Below are 26592 nucleotides of genomic sequence, written 5' to 3'. Positions count from 1 at the left end.
AGGGGTGTAAATGGAGTGAGAGTCATTTGGAAGATGAATGTAGTGAGTTGTCCCGGAGGAGAGGGAATTGGAGCTAATTTGAGGACAGAGTAATTTGAGATTAGAGAAATTTCAGGGCTCATCCAGCAATCAGGGGACCCTAGAGTTGACAGTAAAGTCATTTATGACTAAAGACAAAGGGTGAGTAAGACAAAACTGTCTAGAGCTCTGGCTTGTGCATTAGGCTAGGTGACCATGCTACTTACTAAGACAAGTAGAGACGGCAGAGGATAATAGGGGAGGGGAAAAGCCATGACCACAAAGGGCTTTAGTGACTTCAGTCATAATTGCCTGTAATTGTGGAAAGAAAGAGATCAAGAGTTCGGTCATATCAACAGGGTCAAGGAGAGACTGTGGCTGGGAGTCACAAGAACATGTCTGAAATGAAGGCCTGGGGTGGCAGCCAAGACAGAGAAGCTAAGAACACAGTGAGGACTCAGCCATAGATATGTCAGCATGGGGGACAAAGAAGATAACCATCCAAGGAGTGAAAGGAAGACCTGTTACCCTGGAAACCAGGAAAGACCACTCCAAAAGATAAGGATGTCAACAGGGACTGTGAAAACTGCGATCTACTCTAGTAGGAGGATGTAGAGATTATAAATATAAAACATTCACTTGATCGGCATGGTGGCCGTACTCTCAGCACTTGGGAGGAAGGAGGAGGGTCAGGGGTTCAAGACCATCTTCTGCTATACACTAAGTCAGCCTAGGCTAAATAAGTCTATCTCTGTCTCTCTCTGTCTCTCTCTCTCTCTCTTTCTATTTTCCTCTCTGTCTCTGTTCCTCTCTCTGTCTCTGTCTCCATCTCTATGTGAGTGTTTGTGTTGAGTGTGTGTGTGTGTGTGTGTGTGTGTGTGTGCGTGCACGTGTGCGTGCTGTTTACAGAAAATTTGCATTGTGCAGAGTGGCTGAAAATATTTTCAGAACAAGCATGGAAGACTAGAGACCCATGGAAAGACAGGCAATGCATTTAGTGGAGAGGGAAGGCACAGGCAGCTTACGTGAACAGAGTTTATTTTGAAAATCATCACTGGAAATGATGGAAAAAGATCAAGCATTTGATTATCTACAACAGCCACACATATGCTAAAGCAAAGACCATCATTGTCAGCACCAGGGAACCCCAGAGAAACACCCCATTATTCTCTCCATGCCTCTCCATTCTAGTTAGGGTACTGTCTACTGGGGAACTTCAGCAGCTCTGCAGAGAGGCCACTGTGGGGTTTTGATTCACAACACTTGCAAACCCACCACTCAGAATATGGGCCACAGGCAGTACTGGGGGAAAGCCAGCAAAGGTTGAGTAAATCAGTAGGTGTCATGATAGAAGTTAGCAAAGAGTCTTGAGGATTACAAGGTAATGAAAACTCCTTACATTGATGTAGAGCTTGAGAAGGATTAGCACTGCTTTGCTAAGCTTGCTTTAAGGCCTTTCCAGATCATCTGTCCTTGTGTACCCTCTGCTCCCTGAAGTAGACCCTGACTCCTAATCTATCGGCATGTGAGATGATGGCTCTTATAATCAGTATGTCCCATGTCCTTTTAGAGTGAATCCATACAGAGAAGCTTAGATACCTTTCTTTATAAGATTAAATACATTGGTCAATGCATTGCCGTGACTAAAATACCTGACAGAAACAGTTAAGGGGTATCTTACTTAGGCTTTCATGGCTGTGAAGAGATTCCATGATCAAGGTAACTTTTATAAAGGACAATATTTAACTAGAGCTGACTTACGGCTTCAGAGGTTTGGCCCATTATCATCATGGCAGGAAGCATGGCAGGGTCCAGGCAGACATGGTGCTATAGAAGGAACTGAGTGTTCTACATCTTGATCTGAAGGCAGCCAGGAGAAGCGTGGCTTCCAGGCAGCTAGGAGAAGGGTCTCAAAACCCATCCCCATAGTAACACACATCCTCTAACAAGGCCCTACTCCAACTAGGCCACACCTCCTATTAGTGCTTTCCCTGGGCCAAGTGTATTCAAACCACCACAAGGGGGGAATGATTTATTTCTTCTCATGGTTTCAGAGGGCTCTACCATAGCCTCTGAGCTCCATGTTCCTGGTCCACTGAGAGGTAGGCCACCAAGACTATGGAAGAGTGTGGAATGGGTAGCTCCATGCTGAATGAAAAGCCAAGAGAAGAAAAAAAATCTATCACTAACCATCACATTAGGAACATGTGGGGAGACAGAAATGAATACGGGTGGGATTGCAGGTGACGGCCATGCTTCTGTGTCATGTAGCTTAGGCTACACAGTTAGCACAAGGTGACGAGAACAGAGCTGTGCAGCATTGTCTTGAACCAAATGCCAAGGTCCTCCCAGGCATGGTGAACAATGGCTGAAACAGTTCACCAGCAGCAGTGAGGATCAGGGTTGGGGGACCTAAGAAGACAGGGTCTCCCTTTGCCCTCTTTGTCTCTTTGCTGACCTCTAGTGACTCATCAAAACCTAACCCACATTATTTAGTGGGCACAAGTTTCTTCCATCACTCCCTTCTGCCTCTCCCCTTCCCTCACCACACTCTTTAGATGTTTCTGGCTCTGACAAGTTTCTGAATTGAGTGTCATGTAGCACTGTGTGACAGTAACCAAACAGGTTTATTGGTCAGCTAAGACAGAATGTCAGGGCAGAGGGCATGGCAGAGCACAGATACCTTGAGCATCCAGGAAGCAAACCAAAGGAGGAAGGGACTAAGGACAAGATACATTCTTTAAGGACATGTCCCTAAGTACCTGGTTTCTTCAAGTAGATCCAATTTTGAACTCTGTCAGCTGGTGACCACGCCTTGGTACGTGGTCTTTCAGAGATATCTCTGAGCCAAAGCAAACAGAGCATAGTATACTTGGGCTTGAGAGGGTAGTGCTTTGTCTTGACCGTCTACCACAGTCAGGACTCAAGGGCAAGGTCTCTAGATCAGATCCAGTCCAGTAGCATTTACCTTAGTACATTGTGGAGGAATGCATGCATTGTGGAGAGAGGAACTCTGGGACTCAGAACCCACCAAAGGTCACATAGAAAGAATGAGTCTTGGAAATCAACTGCAGAGCCCACTGACAAGGCCAAGTATTTCCCATGCGCCAAGCATGATCTCAGCCTTCTATATGTGGGGACTAAGCAGTCCTAAGAGCTCTGTATGGTTGTAATGGGAACAGAGGAACAGCGCCAGATGGGCTAAGTCAGCTGCTTCAGGAAACGAGCTTCGTAGATGATAGAGAGAGGGTATGATTTTGGACAGTCCTACCTATGGCAAGGTCTCCTATGTGAAATGACCTCAAAGGCAGTGTTCTGCGATCAATTCCATACCAAAGATCATGGCATCTCAGAAGGCAAATGCGTTTGTAGATGCAGTCTTAAGAAATGATTGTATTAGAATCGGATAACTAGAATGTTTCGAATTCATTGTGAACAGAGTCTGGAATATGAAATTTAGGCACGCAGAGAGACAGAGGAAATACCACGTGATGAGAGGAGAAGACAGACATCTCCAGACAAGTGCAGAGGCCTCAGCAGAAGCCAACCCTACCCACCTTGGCTTTGACTGAAATGAGAGACGGTTTCGTGGTGCCCCGGGCTGTGCTGTCTTATTGTAGTTTATCAGAGTGAGTCACAGGAGCTGAGCTATAATGAACTGGGTCACCAAGGAAGACTGAGACTGAGAGGGACCAGGCCAGCACATGCAGGTTTAGGTTCTCGGTAGCAACATGAACAGATGACTCCACCATAATTCCCAGAGGGCCTCTCTGTCCTCGCAGGAGCCGGAGGCCAGCACCATGAATGGGAGTTCTTCCACTGCATGGCGCGTTCCCACGAGTCTTTATGGTCCTCTCTCATGAGGTGCTCCTAAGGCTGCCAGGCACTGGGGGCACAGTGGGCAGGTGGGAACGTGTAAGCTGCAGGCAGGGAGTCCTTGGAAGACTCTGAGGCCACCATCTCTGCTGTCCCTGTCACAGCAGCCATTTGTATCTTGATGGGATTGTTTTACAGCTCACAGTTACCCGCCCTTCCTCCTGCCTCTGCCATCTGGTCCCCTTCTGCTTCCATGGAGGGCTAGTGGCTTCTTTGTCTAAGTACATTTGTCAATAGCTTTTAATTTCTCTTGTCATGATCAAAATATTTACTTTTACATTAGACAAACTTCTCAAAACTTGGAAGAAAATGGGTTTTTCCCCATGTCTCTCTTTAAACTGAAATTCCGATAGACATGGTTTTGTAAATCAATTAATTAAAATAAATGACCAAAACTTCCTAAACCAATACAGTTCTTTTTGATGCTGGGTAATCTAGAACATACTATATTTAAACTTCTACATTAGATCAGATTAGCTTTCATGCAGGTGGTACAGGGGCATGCAATGAAAGTGACCATCTCCTTTGAATCTCTCTCTCTCTCTCTCTCTCTGTCTCTCTCTCTGTCTCTCTCTCTCCTCTCCTCTCCTCTCCTCTTCTCTCTTTCTTTCTCCCCCCTTTCTTTTTATTTTAATTTATTAATGTGTGTTTGTTACGTGTATAGATGTGTATGTATGTATATGTGTATGTGTATATATGTGTATGTGTGTGACTGTGTGAATGTGCATCTGTGTGTATGTGTATCTGTTTGTGTGTCCGCATGTGTGTATGTGGATATGTCTGTGTAGATGTGTGTATATGTGGAAGTGTGTATCTGTGGGTATCTGTGTGTATGTATGGGGGAGTGTATACATGTCATATCACACATATAGAGTCAGAAGACAAATTTTAGGAGTCAGTTCTTTCCTTCTGCCACTCGGCTGTCAGCTTTGGGTGAGAGTGCTTTTTCCTTCTAAACTATCTCGCTGGCCCTTCTTTCTCCCCCACCCCCTGAGATATAGCCTAGGCAGGACTCACACTTGAGGCAATCCTCCGGCCTCCCAAGTGCTAGGGAAAGCTGTTTGCAGTCTCTGGATTTAAAGTTTTTGCACCCTTCCCAATTGCTTTCTGCCCTCCGGATACCCTAACCTGTCTCTTTTATCAAAAGCGGATGCACTCTACTTACTGAGAGATTGCTTGCTGCTGCTTCCTCTAGGAAAGGGCTTTAGCCCTTAGACCTACTCTACTGGCCAGCCACATGGTGCACTGTCCTGTGGGGGGAAGATCCAGGAGGACAGACCTGGAGAGAACTCCAGCCTTGCCTTCAGGCTATGAAACCTGATGAATGCCCTCTGCTAACTCCAACAGCTTTACAAAGCCAGAAACTAGGTCTGCTTCCCAATGGGCCCATGGCACCAGTCACTGCCTGGCACACTGAGTGTAGACTACACGGGTGTGTGAATGGCTTTGCTTCTTAGCCATGGGACATTATCCGTAGAGGTGGAGTGGAGCAAGAGCATTGTACAAGACAGATAACGTGACCAAGTCAAATCATTCTGAGAAAGGGCAATCGGAAACTGAGTGACATCTCATGTTCATGAGTTCTGTGGTTTAAAGAGACCTGGAGCTTCTTCGATTTTCAGATCAACAACTCCACTTTAAGAGTACTGGAAGCCACACGTATTTATAGAAATTAATGAGATTCTACAAAAAAAGTCCCTAGCACAGTGTCCAACATTTAAACACAGTGGCTCAGGACCAGAGCCACAGTCGTGTGTGCCGGCTTGCTCTACTTCCAACCACACCTCAGATCCTCAGGCTTGGGCAGAAGAATATCTTTACGACAGCAGGGAATGCAACCAGAGCTGTAATGCTCTCCTAACCTCTTCCTTGGGATGGAGACTTTCTATGCCATGATTAGAGCAATAAACATTAAATAGTTCAGAAATGGGGTGTGGAAGCCCCATGAGGCTAAACTCCCTGTGCTGACCAACACACAGGGCTTTTGACAATCACTCATCCACAGCTCCTACCCCGAAATCACAATCAGTGAGGCTTTGACCCGGGGGGACTGAAGCAGCCTGGGAATGACTGGAGACTGTGATGCTGTTCCAGCTTCTGTCCCCAAACAGAATTGCCTCTTCAAGTTGCCAGCCAAAGGGACACTTTTGTCCTCTGCAAGGGACCCTGAGTCCAGAGCATCCCTATGTGATGTGGGTAGATGATAGAATACTTCATCTAAATTGTCAAATATGATGGAGTGGAAATTATAAATGTATGCCATACTTTATGTAGTTGTCACAATTGTGTTCAAAGGGCCTTTTATTGGGATAAAAGGGGGAAAGGTTGAGGTTTTGTCTTTTACTGTTCATTGCAATGTAAGTGGTGACCTCCAAGATTTGGAGTCTCTGCTCTCAGCCTGAAGGGTCCCGCCTCTGGGTAGGTATGATTGGTAAATAAAGATGCTGGCACCCAATAGCTGGGAAGAAGAGACATAGGCAGTATTTAGGTTTCCCAGGCTAGAGACCACAGGGAAGAGGAAGGAGAGAGAAGTCACCATGGGATAGAGAAGACTATTCAGGAGGAAGAACAGTAAATAAATAAAATAATGTAGTATAAAAAAGAATCTTATAGAACACCAATTAGAGTGGACCAAAAAAGAAAATCCTCCTGCCACATAATAATCAAAACACAAAATCTACAGAGCCAAACAGGAGTATTAAAAGGGGGGAGGGAACGAAGTCTTGGGTCCTGCCTGGCCTTATGCTGACACGGGAAAAGGCTGAAGCCATTTAAGCACCGTCCCGTGCTCCAGGTCTTGTTGCCTGCCACTGAGATTGCAACTTCCTCATTACTACCTTTTCAGTCAGCTTCAGTGGACACCATACTAGCTCAATGCTTACCACATTGCGTTTCATTGGGGTTAAATGAGAGATAGACTTGAAATGTACCTACACCTAGAAGAGCATATTCCTTGTGGCTGAGAGACCGACAAGATGGCAGGGGGCTTGTTTAACCTGGACTCATGAATATTTCACTTGCTCTTCTGCCTTCCAAATGGCAGCCATCTACTGGTGGATTCACAGACATCAGGGTCTCGCTGCTGCCTTTGTCTTTTTGTGCAGTGCCAGGCACTTTTCCCTAACTGAACTGCTTGGTGTGCACCTCTGTGCCCATCACTACTAGAAGCCTTGGCCTCCCTCTCCATGCCCACGGGGGCCGCTTCTACCTGCTCACTCAATAGATGGCTCTTGGTCTCATATGAAGATGGCTTCAGTTATTGGGGACACAGCAGGGAGCCAAGCTAGGGGTGGAGAAGGAAGGGCAGTGACCCTGTCATCCAACAGCTGTATCTGGCTTAGAATAGCAAAACAGGAGACTGTCACAGAGGCTTGGTCACAAGGGAAGTTTCCCGACTCTTGAAATGTTCAGAGGTGTTCTGGCAGGGAACATGAGAAAAGGGACAGGAGTGCAAAAGCCCCAAGGCAGAGCAGGGCTCCCAGTCTCTTTCTGAGAGGGGCTTTCCCTGGCACTAATTTTAATTGTGACCTTTCTTTTCAATACATGATTTCTTTCCTTCGTGTTGAGATGATAGAGTACCTCTCTCCCCCTCCCTCCCCTCCCCCTCCCCTCCCCCCTCTTCCTCCCCTCCTCCTCCCCTCCCCACAGTCTATTTGTCTAATTAGTCACTCTTTCTCGATTACGATCCCCAGGATGGTAGGGATTTAATCTGTTGGTAAGTTTCTTGCATTTGCATATGCAAATCCACCCTCTTGTTTGGTGATCAGTTACGTGAGAATGATTACTAAATCATTACTCAATTACACTGCAGGTCTTTCCCAGAGCTCCTCACTGTGTTTGAGAACTTTCTTCAGGAATCTGTGTTCTTTGTCTTTCTGTAACTTTGAAAAATGTACTCAAGATAAACAATAACAGCAAAGTCACAGTTTGGGGTCTTCCTATCTGTGGTTGGCAGGCTCCACTGCTTCCACGCGGTGCTAAGGCTAAGTGTCATGGTATGCAGCAGACATCTCACCTTATGGTGATCAGGGGACAGCAAAGGAACATCTGAGGACAAGCTACACTTGTATGCTGCATGGGTCTGCAAGCAGCCTGGAGGCAGGTCCCAGCACCCGGTTGCCCATTCACCTAGCCATTCCACAAAGGATTAGTGTGCTGATAAAGCATGACCCTGATGGCCCAACACTCTCTAGACTGAGTCTTCGATGTGAGTCATGGCATGGATACTTCTTATCTAAATTGGAACAGTCTGCCCCTTAACCTCAAAGGCTCATGTCTGTCTCAACAAGCAGAAGGCACCAAGTCCATCTCCAAGAACCCCCGGATCTCAATAGTTCCAAGATTATACTTAAACCAAAGTCTCCTCTGAGACCAGGGGCGAAGTTTTAGCTGTAAGCCTCACAGAATTCAAAAAAACATCCCATAGTTCTAATATAAATGACCCAAACATTCCCATTACAAAAAGGAGGGCCAGAGAAATGATGAAGGGGAATGGGAAAGAGCACCCCCAAACCACAGCAGGGCAAACATTAAGTCTCTTATGCCTATATCTAGCATTTGGGCCACTCGGAGGAACATGGGTTCCAAGGGTTTACACAGCCCTGCCTCTATGGCCTTGCTGGCTCAGCCCACGGCTGGCTGTTTGCTGCCTGCTGCTTTCGCTGGCAGTTCTGGGGCCTCAGCACTGCTAACCCTCTACGGCATAGATCGCAGCTTTGGTTTCTCTCTACTTGACAGATTGCCTTCCTGGGAGCTCCATGTGAGAATGCCAGCCCCGTTACACATGCTCTACCCTCCCAGGCCTTCTTTTGAAATGGACTCAGAGGCTGCCATGTTGCTATAATTCTTGCTTTCTGCAGCTTGCCTGCAAACCCAGCAGCTTGCAGACAATCCACCTGACAGTACCTGGGTCTCCTCAGGCCACCCCTGCAGCTCCTCTGAGGATCTGGATGGCTAAAATCAGGGGGAAGGAACTGTTCCTTAAGAGAGGGGGCAAGCAGGGTACCCTAGACCTCTCCTTTCAAGTGAGTTTTCACCGTTATACCTCTGAGTTTGCTACTTGTAAGGCCACATCCCTGAGGCAGCTTTCTGAGGAGTAACTGCCTCCTGCCTGCTGGCACCAATTTCTGCAACCACAGCTTCCTGGTCCACCTTGACAGAGATTATTTTCCCTCCTCAAGCCCACTGACCAAGCCCTTCCTACCTGCGTCTCTAAATGTTCCCAGGCTCTCCCCTCTAAGCCGATCTGAAATGTTCTTGACCCCACGGGCAGCTCCCGTCACAGCAGTAACCCCACATCTGGGCATTGATTTTCTGTGTTGATCACTTCATGTTGCTGTGACAAATATCAAAGGAAAACAATTCAAAGGAGAAGGACTCGTGAGATGGATCGGAGGTGACAGTGCTCGCCACCAAGCCTGACGACTTGAGTTCGAGTCAAAACCCCTTATGGTAAAAGATGGAGAGCAACTTCTGAAAGATGTCCTCTGACCTCCACATATGTGTATCTGTTCATGTACAAACACACACACACACACACACACACACACACAAATAAATAAATTAATTAATGTAAAAATAAAAATAAAATAGAGTTACTTTGATGCAGTGATACATTTTTTAAAATATTCTTTGACCCCAAAGAGACTGAACTTTTGGCAGACCTCAGAGCAAAGTTAAAACTAGCCCGCTGAGGTCATTTAAGACTGTGTACTCAACCTGCTACCCTATTATGTACTCGGCCTACTTAAATTAAGTTGCCCTTAAGGGAACAATGTAACCAACCTCACTTGTCTTGGATTTCCCATTTAATCAGCTTTTACCTCTTAAGTTAATGCCCCTGCCTCAGAGAGGGGTGTGTGTCTGTCTGTGTGTGTGTGTGTGTGTGTGTGTGTGTGTGTGTGTGCTGAAGATGCAGGCATGACTGAGGGATTACCTTGGTTAGATCTTTGAATGTGGGAAGACCCAACCTAAATCTGGGCCGCATCTTTTGGTGGTAGCCAGCATAAAAGGACATGGAAGAAGGAAGCTTTTGCTTTCTGCCTGCTTGCTCTCATCCTTGTCATCCACGTCATCTATGGTTGCTAAGACATTCCTCCCCTGGTGTTAGAACCTACTTCTTGGGGATTCCAATGTAGACTAAAGACGGACGCTCTCTAGGAATCCCTGGGACTCCAGCACCAGGCTGGGACTCCAAGACATAGTCTCATGGACTTGATACCTACTGAATTCTTGGCCTTTCTGTGAGGACACAGCCAACACCCTTAATAAATTCCCCTTTTAAATGCACACATGATTCTATCTGCTCTGTTCCTTAAGAGAAACCTGACTAATACAATCTGAAACCAACCTTATGTGATAAACATCCCACACAGATGTTGGAAGTAACCCGTGGATATCATCTGATAACAGGCTTGCTTCTTGCTGTTTGCCTTTCTGGGTCAGTAAGATGACTTCTTTCCTGGTAAAATGCTGTTAAAGGTTTCTGTAGAGAATCCTTCATCCCTTTCCCAATGTCAAGCTCTATGTGCTGTTCAGTAAGTACAGAGCAAAATCCTTTGTTAGGGCAGACAAATCACAAGCGTCAGGCACAGACACACAAGAGCTGGATTACAGGCAGGCTGGAAACCACAAAGTATAAGCACATGGAAGACACGAGCTAGAAATGGAGAATTCGAATTTGGGCTTTCCCTTGACCAAATTAAACCAACATTCCTTAGTGCGAGGTCAATGTGTTTGGTGCCTCTGAGGTCTTATCTAATGACTTAGCCGATGCATTTGAGTCTCTCCTGAGGGGGCTGCTGAAGAAGCTTAATTTGGCTCACAGATTGAGAAGTGTCAATTTGAGGTTGCCCAGCTCCATGGTTCTTGGCCTGGTGTCACAGAGTGTGTGGCAGAGTCTCTACTGAGAGGAAACAGGATAACTTCCCGGTGATCTACTTCCTCCGACTAGACCCCACCCCCATACACACGCTGTCCAATTAACTATGAATTCATCCATTGATGAGGTTAGCACCTTACTGATCCAATCACTTCTCAAAAAGCCTACCAGCTGGTCACCAAGCTCTTAACGCATGAGACTTCAAAGGACATTTTTAGATTTCAAATCACAATACAGTAAATTGGCTGTGTCTCCCTTAAAGAACTGCTCTTTGTTTGAGTTAATGAGCACCAAGTTGAGTATAACATATCTATTTTTGCTTGTTCTGGGGAAAGAATTTTAGGTTTAGGGAAGGCTATTCATGTTTGGCATGGGCATACTTACCTATATTTTTTCCTGGTCAATACTGTGTTTCTACTCTGCCCTTCTCTTTTGTGTAACATGTTTAAAATAAGATTTAGAAAACAATGATGATTATGTAAAGTGCGGAGAACAGGAAAAAAAGAAAGAAAGAAAGAAGGAAAGGAAGAAAGAAAGATTGATTGATTCCTCTTTGACACTTGTCACACAGGAGTGACGCTGCTGTGTCAGTTGAGAGAAGGCAGCTAGTTAGCCTTCGCCTGTGACCCTGGCAGCTCCGGGTAACCAGTACTTGGGACATAGCAGAATGCACGCAAACTGTTTTACAGTAACTCAAATGGAGGTACAGGGAAGACCGCAGTAGCTTAAATAGATATGATCCCTTCTAACTCACAATGGAGATACAGGGAAAATAGCAGTAGCCCAGTATGCAAAGAAATTAAGGCTCCAAGAGGTTAAATAACTTGTCCGAAAAGAAAAGGTGGCTGGGTTATAGCCGGTTGGCAGAGCATGCACAAGGCCACTGGTTGCGTCTTCGGCACTACCCTACAAAAGTGAATAGGGCTTACGAGAAAGTGCTTTCCATGACTTCTAATGACAACACCTCCAGAATTAAGTCTAAGTTGTTCTTACTCCCCCTCCGCCTCCTCCCATCACCAAGTTGCCTCACCTCAGCCCGCTAGAGTGAAAATGACTTCCTGCTACCTCAGTCATTAACCCACCCTAAGGAATGGCTGGGTTTAACAACATCCATCACCCTCTTGCTGCCAGACCCCTTGAATGGAGACACATGCAGGGAGGGCTCTTCGTGTTATTTTAAGACAGATAACAAAAGAATCCTTTCCCTGGCAAGTTGGGTCAGTGAGAAGCCTGTCTGTGCACTGAGCAAGGTGATAATGACTTCAATGTCTGCAGTTCTAAGGAACCTAGAAGAAAACACCCACGTGTTTTAAGTGGTCCCCAAATGGAGATATCGCACCGTGCCCTGGTTGTGCTGGTGGGTGTTTCTCCAGTGCTGCTAGACTGGAGCTGGAAAATCTCTGGGAAAGCCCGGGGACTCCGGACTCCTTACTGTGGGCCCAGGGGAGGGCAGCTTTGCCACTACACGCACATTTAGTCCGCACCAGTCACTGTAGGACGCACAGCAGCGGGGCATTAGCCAGGCGGGTTGCAAGGTAAACACTGAACGCCCACTGCACTCCATGCTCACCGACAGAGTCCATCCCCCGACACCTCCCGCACTCACGCCCGCGCTCGTGCACACGCGCGCATCCCGTGCACACGCTCGGATCCTCGCCTAGTGGCGCCCGGCGGGCCCGCGCAGCAGAGCGGAGGGCGGGGAGGGCGCGGCCGCGAGAGGGCGCGGCGAGCGGCTAGCGTTCGGGGCCGGGTGGTTGCCAAGGCCGGGTACAAGTCTGTCGGAGGGTCCCGGGGCGAGGGAGCGCGGAGGCCACGCGCGCCATGAACCCGAAGGCGGCGGGTGAGGAAGAGGACTGCGTGGACTCTGGAGCCGAGACCGGAGGGTGAGCCAAGCCCAGCCGGGCGGGGCGGGAGCTCAGTTCTTGCGGTCCAGAGCCCGAGCCGGGGTTGTCCTGGGGTTGGGGTTCAGTGTCTGCGTGCAGGCGGTTTGATGTGTGGTTGCCTGGGGCAGGGTGGGGAGGGGCGGGAAGAACCCCACCCGGGACTGATAGGTTGAGACCTGAGGCTCAGCGACATTCCTCGCAGCCCTATGGACCCCACCGTGCCAGGTTCAGCCAGTATCTCCCTTCAGCTAGAAATGCCCCTGCACTTGTTCCCACCAGCAGGGCATCTGTGATAGCTATGGAGCCCCAGGCTGGTGAAGAGGAAAGCAGGTGGAGAGGGTGGGACTCCGGGCACAGGAAAAAGACTCGGAAGCCGGCTAGAAGAACTGCATATCTCACTTACACTGTGCGGCTGAGCCTCTCCACCCCGCCAGCCTGGAGTACCTACTGGATGCTAGGATGGGGTCGGTGTGCTTCAAAGGACTCAGTAATTAGCTCAAACCTTTGGAGGCTAATTAGTCCTCTCCCAACAGCAGTTTTCCTGAGTAGGACAAAAGACGGAATGCATTTTCAGAAACGAATGTCCCATAATGGTTTCCACCCAGCCCGTATCTAGAGGATTTCCCTGTGCACAGTCAGCACCACATCCAGGATGCAAGTGCTACCCCAGTAGGAAAGTGTGTCTTTTCCTATCTAGAGAAGTCCTGCTAGAGGTCAGGGGCTACCCAGACTACAGAAGACCTCGGAATTCCTGGAAGGTGGAGAGGTTTCAAGCTAGTTTTGAGATTTGGCAATCTACTGAGGACAGGGAGGGGCCAGTTCCAGAATGGACCTATGCTCTGACCTAACCCAAGAGTCTCCCAAGCTCTTCCTGTCTCCCAACCCCACCCTTCCTTGCAGCCTTCTCCACCAGCCCTACCCTAAATCTAGACCTTCAATCTTCCCTACAGCGGGGCTTTCTCTTGTCACCCATCCATGGTGACGGTGAGAGAGGAGTAACTTGATTTGAAGCCCCCACCCCCACCCCTGTCCACCATTGCTTTTGCTTCAATTCTGTTGATGTGACCGTTGTCAACTTAGTTTATTTCTTGATTTTTTTTGGGGGGGGGCTTGGGGGTTCTGGGGTTCCAACCTAAGGCCTCACGAACAATAGACAAGGATTCTTTCACTAACTCACACCGCCACTATTTATCAACATTAGTTGACCACCTTTGGTTCCATTTCCCTCCCCTCCCCTCCCCTCCCTCATGGTTAGCTGAACCATGAAAAAAGAAAAAAAGCCAATTTTGCCAGCTCTATTATAGCTAGCATGAAGCAGTCACTATTGCACTAATTTTCAACTTGAAGGGCTCACCTAGAGCAGATGTTTGCCCAAGGGCCTTGCCTTGGAGAAGAAGTAGTGCTGTCTTTGAGGGGTGTCTTCACCCCAAGAGTCAGGCTAATATGAGAGCTACCAGGACACTTGGGAAGAGCTAGTTAATATGGAGACACCCACACTTCTATTTTCTGCTTGTCTTTAAAGAGTGTGGCTGTAACAGGACAGGATTGTTTAAAGAACTCTCATTGCGCCACTAGAAAACTTAAAATGTAAGGTGATATTATTTTATACAGAAGTTTCAGTTTGTGATCATTAACCTTATATTTGCTCTTGACCTCTGTGTATTTTGAATTTTGGTTTAACTATCGAAAGGGATGTTCATAGTTGGCTCATCTTTCTGATGTTTTCCCTTTCTCTTCTCCAACCCGAATATTAAGCACAGAAAGCTCCCTCACTGAATATCCCCATTTCTTGTTGCTGCTGCTGCTGTCGTTAGAAACAATGTAGTCCAGGTTGAACTTGAAATTACTAAGTAGCGATGCCAACCTTAAACCCTGATCTTCCTGCTTCCCTTCCTAAATACTGGGTTTACAGGCTTGTATCCCATGCAGGATTTCCTCAGTAATGTCCCTCTCCCTTCCAAGTGTTTACAGCTCTTTTGTCTATCAATGGCAAGAACTGAACATAGCCTTGGATTGTTAGTTCCTCTATACTGGTCCCACTTCTCCTCAGGTATTTCTTTGCTCTCTGACCTGGCCACCCTGGCAGGTTTTTCTGATGCCTTGCTTTTCGCCAAACTGCCCTTTCTGCCAGATCTGCGCTTTCTGCCTGGCATGCCTATCTATCAGGTGAAATTCTACTCCCTCTCTCAAAACCCAGCTCAAGTGACATATCCACTAGGATGTGTGTCCTTAATTTGGGGTCCACAAACGGCTTCAAGGCATATACAGCACAATGAACTTGGTAAAGTTTTATGAGAAGAAAAAAATTAATTGGATTCTCAAACTAGCTCATGATCCTTTCGAAAGGGGGGAAATGTGAGATGTTTTTGGTGTCAGCAAACACAGTCTGAAGATGGGCAGTCAGCCACTAGGTATCTGGAGTTCAGTGTGGAGGTCTAACATGACAATCTCTTCGGAACCGCCCTTGAAGTCCTGGGGGGGATGTACTCAGTTGAAGGTCACAGGGAACATTTACGTAGCCCCCACTGTGAGCTGTCTTTCTAAGCCTCCGCATGCTCTGTGGGCTCTCCGTGTCCTTGGTCAGCTTTGAGAAGCCATGACATTGAAATGTCAAGCAAAGGGAAGGAAACTAATGACAGAGCCCAAGAAGAAGAAACAGGCTGTCCTGGATCTGAGAAAGGGTTAAGTTTGGGAGGAATAAAGGTCAATAATGACTAACTGAGAATCTCATTAAGATAAAGACTATGAAGTGTCATTTTATTAATGGAGATAACTGAAGTGAGGCTTTGAGAAGTGGAGTGGTGGTGAGAAGTCAGATGAGAGTAGTGGCGAGAGGTGGGTGGAGGGTGGGAGAGATGATCAGACTGTAAGGAAAAGGTGAATGCTGGGGCATTTGTCTGGAAAACTATCCAGAGAAATGAGGACTAAAAAGGCCAGAGCCAGAGGGGCAAACAAGTCCCAGTCAGGGCTGTGATGGATCAGTCCGTGTCCACAGAAAGAATTCTACTGCAAAGGAACAATCAAGATACAGGAGAAAACCTGACTTGCATCAATCCGCATTCTGAAGAGGAGGACTTCAGACCACATGCGGATGGACCAGCCTTGGGTAGGAGGGGGACAGAGGAAAGAGCAGATGGCACCTCCTCTCTGTGTCAATACAGACTGGAGCTCTGACACGGACGGGTGGGCAGCATTGAGTGGGCGCTCACCAGGAGGCAAGAGCTGGCTTGCTGCTTCTTCCCCTGTAGCCTCGGTGCCTCGGGTCTCACAGAGTCCCTGGCTACTTGTGGTCCCCACAGATTGGGAGAAGGGTGTGTGTGCAGAGAAGAGCACAAAGCAAAGGACTCTGGGTCATCACTTAGGTTGGGTTTTTTTTTTTCTGTGTGATCAGAGAAATGGTTCTAAGAAACACTGTGGGTCTGGCTGGCACCAAACAGGCTGGGCTGGTCATTCTGGAAGTTAGAGTCAACCTGCTTATATTCAAGTCTTGGCTCCACTTAGGAAGTGTGAAACCATGAGCCAATCCCCTCCTCTCTCTGCCTTTGGTTCCCCACTGTATCCAGTGGAGACAATAGTATCTCTTTGTGTCAGGATTAAATGAATGTGCTCAGTCATTGGTGAGTGGCACCAGCCAAGGGAGCCCCTGAGCCTCATTTCTCTTCATACTGTTATGAAAAGGACTCTCTAAATGGCAGACTTAGAGTTCTATAGGATAGCAATGGGGACATCGGAACCACAAGTTCTCCTTTTGTTTTGTTTTTGAGACAGTCTTACTATGTAGCTGAGGTGGCCGCCAGTTGTGAATGCCCCTGCCTCAGTCTCCAAGTGCTGGCCTTACAGGCATGTGCCCCTACAGCGAGCTCTGTGCATTCTTTGTATCCAACACAGTAGACACTTGGATGTTTTTAGACATTTGAAGGAAGCTGGTCTTCATCGTTCAGAGCATCCAGCCACACTGGAGATTGTTACAATATTTCAGATGGGGTGCCGCAACCCAAGGGGTTTATGACCTATTGTTCTGCTACCCAAGTCCTCAGCATCCTCCTTACCTAGTGGCCTCACCTCTCAAGGGACCATTTCATCTATAATCAGTTCTTGCTTCCATTTGGAGGAAATGCTCCCTTTTCAGACCTTCCTAACGTGGGCCAAGGCTAACTGCAGACGAGTGTTCTGTGACAATAGATGTCATTTGGAAGCTGCACTGGAAGATGAGCCTGTGCTTCTGTCTGCCATTAGGAGAAACTAGCAAGCCATTGGCAACATTGGCAGGGTAGCCTATGACACAGAATCTCTTAACAGAGGGACAGGCAGTTCCTTGAAAATACAAATAAAAGCCAGTGCCAGCAAGGACTAGATTTAGTGAGCCTTCAAGACATAGCCTCTACCCTGCCGTGGCAGTTGTTTGGCCTGGCATTGGGGGCTTCTACCTCTGTGTCAGGTGTCACTGATCTTTTGGCTCATGGCAGTGGCATACATTTCAGGGAACGACAACCAACCGTCCCCTGCAGCCTAAGAAAAGAGGCAAGGACTGAGAAGAGAAACAGGCGTATGGGAAAATGGATACAGTGAGATTTTAAACGGGTCAGCCTTTTTAAAAAGGAAACCTTATAGGGGATGCAGAATGTCCTTGTAGTCCGTTGACATACTGCATACAGGAGTACGTCCTTTGTGTCCAAGGCCACTTAGCTCTGTTACCATCATTCAATTTAGTGCACTGAGAATAATTGGTGGATGTTCATGTCACAGGGAGCCATGCATTTGCATCAACAGGAAGGCCAGTTTTACAGAAAGGCCAAGATCAGTTGTTAGGCCATAGCTTCCTGGAAAAGAGAATTAGAAAGATACTCATTTTTTAAATAAAAAGAATGTATGTGCAAATTATCTAGTGGACCTCCGGCAGAGGTGACCCATCTTAATTACAGAATGCCCTACCCTAGAATCCCAAATGTGTGCATTTTAACATACAGTCCGGATCATAATGAACTTTTTATTATTAGCACAGTTATTAAATGAAACAATATTTGGAATATATATGTCAGGTATGGGAGAATAATCCCTACATTAATATATGTCATCTACAGTATAGATTCAAGAATTTTACATCTCAGGATTCCTAAGTTCACCTCTCAGTTTCATTCTGGAAGGTTTGCATGTCATACACAGAGCTAGCAGGGGACCACTTTGTGATCGAGACCAAGAAAAAAAAATCTCAAGCTGTCCCCACCCACTAAGTAAGTTTGGGGAGCACAAAGTTCTTCAAGCAGTCTGGTCGAGTACCTGATTGTTTTCTGAAATCGCCTCAATCTATTTCTTCATATAGCTGTCTTAAGCTTTATAGATCGTCTTTCCCTGGCAATGCCATTAAATAAACTCATTTAGAGTGTGAGCTGCAGATGGGGAATACCTTGACTCAGTGTGCACGCCCAGTCATGGTAGTTTTTCTAAGGACATGAAAGGAAGCACAAAACTTTACTCATAAATACCTCGTGGCCCTGTATTCTGCAAACGTGGAAAACCAAGAACAACCATGCAGCGATTTCCAAAGAGAAGGGTTGAGTGGACTGCAGGGCATCGCTTCATCGAAAGCGGGAACCACAGGCTGCCAAGGACTCGATCAGATGGTTTACAATGAAAAGAGCAGCACTTCAGAGCTGGTGCCTCTATCGTCATGGCAACTGTGCAAATCACATGAACTCAGAGCCAGGGCCTGGAGAGCAAGGTGAAATTTCAGATGCCTCTTCTGTCGAATTGGTTTGAATGGGAAAAGCTCTGCAGAGCTGGGCAGGGGTCACCCTTCGTGGAGAAAGGGGTTTGTGTTTTAGCTAATGAGCATGGACACCACTGAAAGTCAGACAGGATCCTGGAGCTGTGCAGATTGGCTGCTGCATGAAAGAACTGGAGTTCACGAATCTGTCAGAGACTGGACGCTCAGCAAGCCTGACTCCAGCATTGCCATGAGAGATTTAGGGGAGCCTGGGGGAGGGATGTCCTTTACTCTCGTGCTTATCCTAAAACACTACCCAGGCGCTTCAAGATTCTTAACTGTGGTTTCGATGTAATATTCATTCTGCATTCATATTCATCTGCATGCAGATCTTTACCCGCCTGCCTGTGTGAATCTCATCTTTGCCAAGCCCTAGCTGAGAAGACTGGCACCATTTTGCTACAGGAGGCATAGTAATACACTCCCTGTGTCGTATTTGGATAGCTGTGCAGTTTCTGGAAAGTCTGGCCATCCCACGATGATCATAGTTGTGGAAGATGTGGAAGAACGGTGATGAAGAGCCTTGCTATCAAATGCTTTCTGGGCATCCACTGCACTTTATATAGTTAGTTTCCTCGGTGCCAGCCTAATGTGTTGTTTCTGCTCTGTCTGGCATCAGAAAGAGTTTAAGGTGCCAATGCCAGGTGTGGAAATCCTGGGTTTCAGGATGTCACCAGCCTTTGCTTCGTTTCCCTCAGCCAACATGGCACTATGCCCTAGCCCAACCCATCCGACTTTCTAACTTGCTCATTTCCCGTCCACTCTGCCCAGTGGGTCCAAACCCTTGTCCTTCCTCATTTCTGGGTCTCCTTAACAGACAGTACCACTTTCACCTCCCAGATGGAAAGTAACCAACCGACTGGATTTAGAATCACCTAGGAGACAGAGCTCCAGACGTGTCAGTGAAGCTGCTACCAGAGGTTCAGCTGAACAGGGAAGACCTAGCTTGAATCTGATGGCATCCTCCCACAGGCCGAAAGGGGGGGGGGAGGAAGGGCTGCATGCCAAGTTTCTTCTCTTTCCACTTCCTGTCTGTGCACAATCTCGTTCTCCTCCCACCCCCCAAGACCCTTGCTCCTTAAGTCATTTGTATCAGGTATTTTGTCACCCAAACTGATATGACAGACAAGAAAATAGAATTTGGCACACGTGAGTACAATTTATAAGGAGACCCGTAAATCTCTTTAGCAGTTTTTATTCTTTCCAGCTTGAAAGACCAAATGATTTTGACTACTGAAATATTTCATCTGGAAGAGAAAGCCAGTGCCCTTTTCCCTCCATTTTATTTCTTAGCAATAAACCAGGGCATTGTCTAGTCTGGGCACTGTGGTCACTTTAACATATAAAAGATAATCTTTCAAAAATTTTATGTGCAACTTTTAAATGTGGTAATGGGGTGAAACTGGATAGTTCAAGAAAGGCAACTGGGGACTGAGGTGCAAAGGGGAGAATATATAACTATAAAATTAAACTCCATGTAGCAGTTCATTTACAAAACTACACCCCTTAACTCCCAGGCACTGTGAATCCCTGCATCCCTAAGAGATTCCTACTGAGAATGACTTTGACAGCTTCTAAACCAAATTCCTTGCCAAAGAGGAAAGTCTTAAGAGCCCTACCCGATGACAGGAATGTGGCAGACAAGGAGGCAGGGCAGGTCCTTGGCAGGATTCCATTCACATAGTGACTGACTGCCAGCCATCTAGTTCTTCACATAAAACTCGCATGGATGGATCACTTCTCTTCCACTCTCCTTCCCCATCACAGCCTGTACCCTGTGGCTCTCCTACCCAGCAGGCTTAGGAAGGGAATCAACTGAGGTGCCCGGTGCTGAGGGTCCCTGTTGTCCTGTGGATGCTCTCCTATTCCCTGGTCAAGTTCTATCCTCCTTCCTCAGGGTCCCTCCCATCGTGTCAGCAAGGAAGCACCCCAGTGGTGCTGCGAGAACGTTGGGAAAGTTCCCCTTGATGGGAGTGTAGCCTTTTGAGGAGTTGTGAATCTGTTGAAAACTTAGAAGCTTTCTCACCAGAAAAAAAAACAAATATTCAAAAATTCTACAGCAAATTTAGAGGGCCTGAGAATCACACAGAGTGACTCGCAGAGCCCATATGAAGGCCCAGTTTTGCTTCCAAAATTCAAACATAGTGCTGATTTGCACAAAAGAAGCCTCAACACTTTTTCACCCGTGACAGCTTTAGCAGGCAAATGCTCCTACCATATCACCATTAACGAAGCTTTTAGTACAAGAGGTTCATTTGGACAGAGGAGAATGGTGTCTGATCCTACTTCTTATGTTTCAGGTCCGACTACAGCCATCTGTCCTCCACCAGCAGTAAGTATCCTTTGAATGTCCTTCAAGGTTGTCTTTTTAATTGAAATATAATCACATCGCTTTCCTGCTTGCTCCCCTCCCTCCCAGCCCTCCCATGTACCCCCAACTCCCTTCCAAATTCACGACCTCCTCTTCTTTAATCATTGTTGTTACATAAACATTCAAACAACAAATACCAGTCTGTGTTACTGCATGCATTTGTTTCTGACCACTTAGTATTGGATAACCACTCAGGAGCTCACCCCTGGAGAACACTAATTCTCCGTCTCTCAGAAGTTGTCAATTGCGTGTAGCTCCTCAGGGAGGGGTGGGGATCCCATTAGATTTCCTCTGTCTGTGTTGGGGTGTCAACTGCTGTTGGAATGGTTCAGATCTTGAGACCCTGTCATGATGATGAGATCTCATGGTTGTAGTTTCCCTGTCATAACTAGAAGGCTCGGTCTCACAGAAAAGTGCCTGGTCTGACTTTTACACTCTTTCTACCCCTCTTCCATGATGTTGCCTCCTTAGATGCAGGAGTTGATTAGCAGATGCATCAGTAGGGGCTGGGGCTAATTGCGCTTTCTGTAATGGCCTCCTGCTGCAAAAAGAACCTTCTTAACTTAACTCTGAGTATAGAGAGTAAGTATTTAGAATATACTTAGGAACTGTGCTGGTTTTGGAAAGTGGCAGTCGTAGGTTCTCCTCTAAGATCCATGACCTGACTTGTCACATATAGTTGGCCAACTTACAGTGTACAGTACCAGACATGATTTCCCTCCTGTTCGGTGAGCTGCGAGTCCAATAAGATGGCTGTTGGTTATTGCTAAGATTAAGTCCCACCGTTGCCCCTTTAGGGATATCTTGTCACGCTGGAATTGCTGTGGTTCATAGGTGTCACAGCTGGGTAGAGCAATTGACCGCTTGTGCCCCTCAGCAGCTTTCATAGCACCTTCTAGCACTATGAAAGCTAGTTCACGGGGCGGAGATGGTCAGGTTAACTCCATCTCAAATCCTTCAGGCTCCATGTCCAATATGTGTGGTGTCTTTGGCAATAAGGACTCACCTTCAGCCTCTGGGAGGCAGCCAAGGGCAACGGCAATAGCATAGATTGTTTTAGGAGAGTCTTGAACTCCCCTGCCCAATAACTCAAAGGGAGGTTTCTCCTGCCTGCTACTGGGGTTTTTGTTAGATAGTCTATGGTTCTTGGATGGAGTATTAAGGCCAGCCCAAAGTAGTGTAACTTCATTAAAACTTCATTAAATCAACCTCTGTCCCTCCTTCCCTCCGTCCTTCCATTTCTCTGTCTCTCTCTGTCTCTGTGTATATGTGTGTGTGTGTGTATGTGTGTTATGTGTATATATGTATGTATGTACTTATATTTATGTGTGCACATATACTTGTATATTTCATATGCAATTTTAGGTAAATGTAAAATAATAATTCCCTATGCCCCTTTCAAACATCATTAGTTTTATTTACCCCCTCTCCCTCCCTGTCTTCCTGTACTGACATCCCCCTTCAGTTATAGACAATCCCTTCCTCGTTTTCCCATTTCCCCTCCAAATCCCCTGTAGCCTGCTACCCTTCTCTAGAGCGCCTTCCCCAACACACACCATGGTCCCTTCAGTCTCCTGACTTCTGCAGTCCTCCAGATTGTGTACTCACATCTGAATGTTTGGAGCTAGGAACCGCAGGTAAGAGAGAATGCCCGGCATCTGTCTCTGTGGGACTGCGTTACCTCGCAAAGTATAGTATTTTCTAGAGTCTATGCACCTGCCAGTTTTGTGGTCTCATTGCTTCTGACATCTGAGGAGCACTTCATCGTGTTACCATGTTTTCACTCTCTGTCCATCGTCGGAGGACATGTAGGTTATTTCCATGTCTTAGCTATCGTGGATAAAAGCAGCAGTGTGGTTACATGTATTTGTATGCGTCTGTCCAGTAGGATGTCGGGTCCTTTGGGCGTGTGCCAAGGAGCAATGGAGCTGGGTTTTAGGGTAGACTTAGTCTTAGCTTTTTGAGAGTTCCCCATGCTGATTTCCACAGTGGTTGCCTCCATGGATGTGGGTCCCCTTCCCCCAGATCCTCACCAGCATTTGCTGACAGTGATTCTGTTGAATGTTGGCGTTCAGACTGGGGTGAAATGAAATCACGGTGGTTTAATTTGCATTTCCCTAATTGCTAAGAACAGTGAATAAATACTCCTTTGAAATGTTTCTTGTTTTTCTATTTCATCTTTCGAGAGTCCTGTGTGGATACAAAGCCCATTTTTAAACTGGATCATTTGTTCTCTTGAGTCTCTGTTTTGAGTTCTTTATATATTCTGCATACTAATCTTCTGTCAGAACTGCGGCTGGAAGGAGTGAGTCTCTCCCTTTCTGTGGCTTCTTCTCCACTCAACTGATGTCTTGCTTAGCTGTGCACAAGCCTTTTGGTTTCATGAAGTTCCACTTGGCAAGGGCAGATGCCTGAGCAAATGAGACTTAGAAAGTCTGTCTACGTCCACACCGTGCAGGTGCAGACTGTTTCCTTCTAGCAGTCTCAGTGTTTCCAATTTCATGTTAAAAGTTTTTTGTTTGTTTGTTTGTGTGGGTTTTTTTTTTGTTTGTCTTTGTTTTTGTTTTGCTACATCTGGAGTTAATTCTTGTGCAAGGTGATAGACACAGGTCTTATCTATTCGTTTCTTTTACATATGTACATCCAGTTTTCCCAGCAACATTTATTGAACGTGCCTCTTCTCCAGTGTATATTTTTGGCGTGTTTGCCAGCCACCAGACTGCTGTAGTGGTATGTATTTATATCTGTGTCTTCTGATTTCCTCCCTTGGTCTATACATCTTTTTTTTTTACTGTTTATGGTCATATTTATTACTATGACTCTATAACATAGCTTGAAACCTGGAGTAGTAGTCCCTCCGGCATTGTTCATGGTGCTTGGGATTGTTTGGGAGTATTTTGTTGTTGCTGTTTTTGTTCCATGTTAATTTAGGATGCTCTTCTGTGTTCACTCAAAGGTCCTCGTGGGTGTTTGATTAGGATTGGATTGAATCCGTAAGTTACTTTTGTTAGAGTTGTCATTGTCTCCACATCAATTCCGTTTCCTGGTGTCTTTCTCAATCTCTGGCTTCAGCGGTGAGTCAAGTTTTCGTAGCCCAGTTCTTTACTCCCCTGGAAGGTTTATTCTTGGTTATATTGTTCCTTTTTGAAGATACCGTGAATGAGAGTCTGTCCGTGATCTCTTCCCAAGTCAGCTACTATGGATTATTGTAAGTTGATTTCATACTTTGCCATTTGGCTGAATTGCTGATTGTTTCCAGGCGTTTTTGATGGAATCCTTGAGATGAGTCTGCAAATAGGGGTAGTTTGACTTGTTCTTCTGCTCTTCTCGCTCCAGCTCAAACTTCAGGCACTGTATTGAGTAGGAGACAGCACCGTCTTATTCCAGATTTTAATCAGATTACTTTGAGTTTTCTCCATGTAGTATGTGCCGGCTATAGTTTTCCATATATAGCTGTATTATGTTAGAAATGTTCCCTTCAATCCTTGCCTTCCTTGGCAAGGCATGCTGGATTTTTGTCAAGTGTCTTTTTCTGTATCTATTGAGATGATCATTCAATGTTTGTCTTTAAGCCCTCTTACATGGTTTATTATGTTTTATGGACTTAAGTATGTTGAACAATCCCTGCATCTTTAGGATAAAGCCAACTGGACCATGGAGAGTGATCTTTTGAATTTATAGCCATATTCAGTTTTCAAATACTTTGCTGATCATGTTTCATCTATATGACTGGCCTGGTTTTCTCTTGTCGTGTCTTTACTGATCCTGACGTTAGAAGGCTGCTGGGTTTGTAGAGGGAGTTCTCAGGCATTCCCTCTGCTCCCTTTCCTTTCTGCTATGAGCACAGCTAAGCCTGTGTTTTCCTTGGGCGCTTCAATCTCTTTACTTGTTGTTGGTCTGCTTCAGCAGTTGACCTCATCTTAATCTGACTCTGACCTTGGTCGTTTAGATAGATCTAGAAATGCTCCCATGTCCTTTAGGTTGTCCAGCTTAATGAAGCACAGATTTTGAAAGCCTTCCCTTATAGGACTCTGAATCTCAGTGGCGTCTGTTGTAATGCTTCCGTGTCATTTCTGATTCTGTTAACTTAGGTCCTCTTGGTCTATTCATTGGACCAAGGGTCCATGAATCTTGTTTATTGTCCCAAAGAAGCCAACCCTAGGTTTACTTCTTCTTTGTACTGTTTGTTTCTGTGCCATTGATTTCTGTTCTTCTTATTTCTTCCATCCAGTGGATTTGGGCTTGGTTTGTTGCTGTTTTTCCAGATCCTTGAATTGCGTCATTAAGTCATTTATTTGTGCTTTTTCTGATTTTTCACTGTCAGGGCTTAGAGCTCTAAATTCCCCTCACAGGAAGTCATTATTAATCAATTCAGTTAGCCTGGCTCTTAGGCGTCCCAGTTTGGTTGTGCCGTGTGTTCGTTTGGTTCCAAGATTATTTTCCTTTCTTGATCGTTTCTTTGACCCATTCATTATTCAGCAATGAACTGTTTGATCTCCATGGGCTTGTGAACGTAACCGTAGGGTTTGGGGGGCAGCTGTTTGCTACCTATTTTTAAGTTTTGTTACAAATTAGCAGATGGCATTAAGTTATTTCAATATTCTAACTTTGTCCAGATATGTGATATGTTTTAGAGAGGCTTTGATGAACTGCTGAGTAGAATGTATTTTCTTTGTTGTTTCGGTGAAATATTCTGTGTGTGTGTGTGTATATATATATATATATATATGTATATATATATGTGTGTGTGTGTGTGTGTATGGACCATTTGATGTATGGTGGCATTTAATTTGGATGTTTATCACTTCATTTTTTATTCAGATGACTTTTAGAGAAAGTAAGATGTTGAAATCACCTATTGATATGTTGATATACATCTGTGTCATTAATTCCAACAGTACACTTTTTAATGAGATTAGGTACACCAGAGTTTGGTACCTGCAATGTTTTCTTGGTTAAGTGTCCTCTTGGGTAGAATGACGTGCCCCTGTTTATCTCTTCCGATTAGTGCTGGTTTGAAGTCCACTGTGTCCGGTTTTAGGATGGCTTGCTTCCTGCTCCTGTTTGCTTGCAATGCTTTTCCTGTCTTTCAGTTTAAGGTGTTGCTTGTCTCGAGAGGTAAGATGAGTTTCTTTTAGGCAACAGAAAAGTGAGTTTTGTTTAAATTGTTAATCAATTTATTTGGCCCGTGTCTTTTGATTAGAGAGTTGACGCTGTTAATATTTAACTATTATTGAAAATTCTATGGTTCCAGTCATTTTATTGGGTTTGGGTTTGTTTTTTTTTGTTTGTTTTTGTTTTGGCTGCTTGTGGTCACAGTTGTCCTTTGTGTGTTATGATTATAACATCATTCATCCTCCTGGTAGAGTCTCTTGGCTGTGCCTAGTCCTTTCTTCAATCCAAAACATTGCTTCCAGTATTTTCTCTAGTACTACTCGGTGGGTAGGAATTATTTTAGCCTATTTGTACCATGGGAAGTTTTTCTTTCCCCTTTAACTATGACAATTAGCTTTCTGATTGCAGTAGTCTAGATTGACAGTCATGGTCTGTAGAACTTGGAGCGTATTACTCTAGGTTCTTCCAGATTTGGAAGTTTCCATTGAGGAATCAAGGCTGTCTTAGCCGTCCTCCAGAGCTCAAGTACCACAGAGAGCATCTGTGTGGCACATGCTTTGATAATGAGTAGAAATGGCCAAGGAAGCCCTTTCCACAGAATGTAGTAGGGGAGACTCTAACTCTGAGCGGGGGGCTCTTCCTGTCCCTTGGGTATGTGACTCCTCTCCCTAGAGACCCAGCCTGG

The 26592-nt window shown here is 45.9% G+C and overlaps 1 protein-coding gene across 1 annotated transcript in view; it reads left to right on the top strand.

Moving 5' to 3' along the window:
- The first annotated feature begins 12489 nt into the window (after positions 1-12489).
- Positions 12490-26592, top strand: part of Fam124a (family with sequence similarity 124 member A) — a 56814-nt gene continuing 42711 nt past the window's right edge. The window contains exons 1-2 of the mRNA XM_032917661.1: positions 12490-12657; positions 20722-20753. Coding sequence (XP_032773552.1) covers positions 12596-12657; positions 20722-20753 — 94 coding nt within the window. The 5' untranslated portion in view covers positions 12490-12595. The remainder of the gene's footprint in view (positions 12658-20721; positions 20754-26592) is intronic.

Source organism: Rattus rattus, chromosome 12 (assembly GCF_011064425.1).
Source record: "Rattus rattus isolate New Zealand chromosome 12, Rrattus_CSIRO_v1, whole genome shotgun sequence".
In the NCBI taxonomy this organism is placed as follows: domain Eukaryota; kingdom Metazoa; phylum Chordata; class Mammalia; order Rodentia; family Muridae; genus Rattus; species Rattus rattus.
This window is presented reverse-complemented; position numbering and strand designations above follow the sequence as displayed.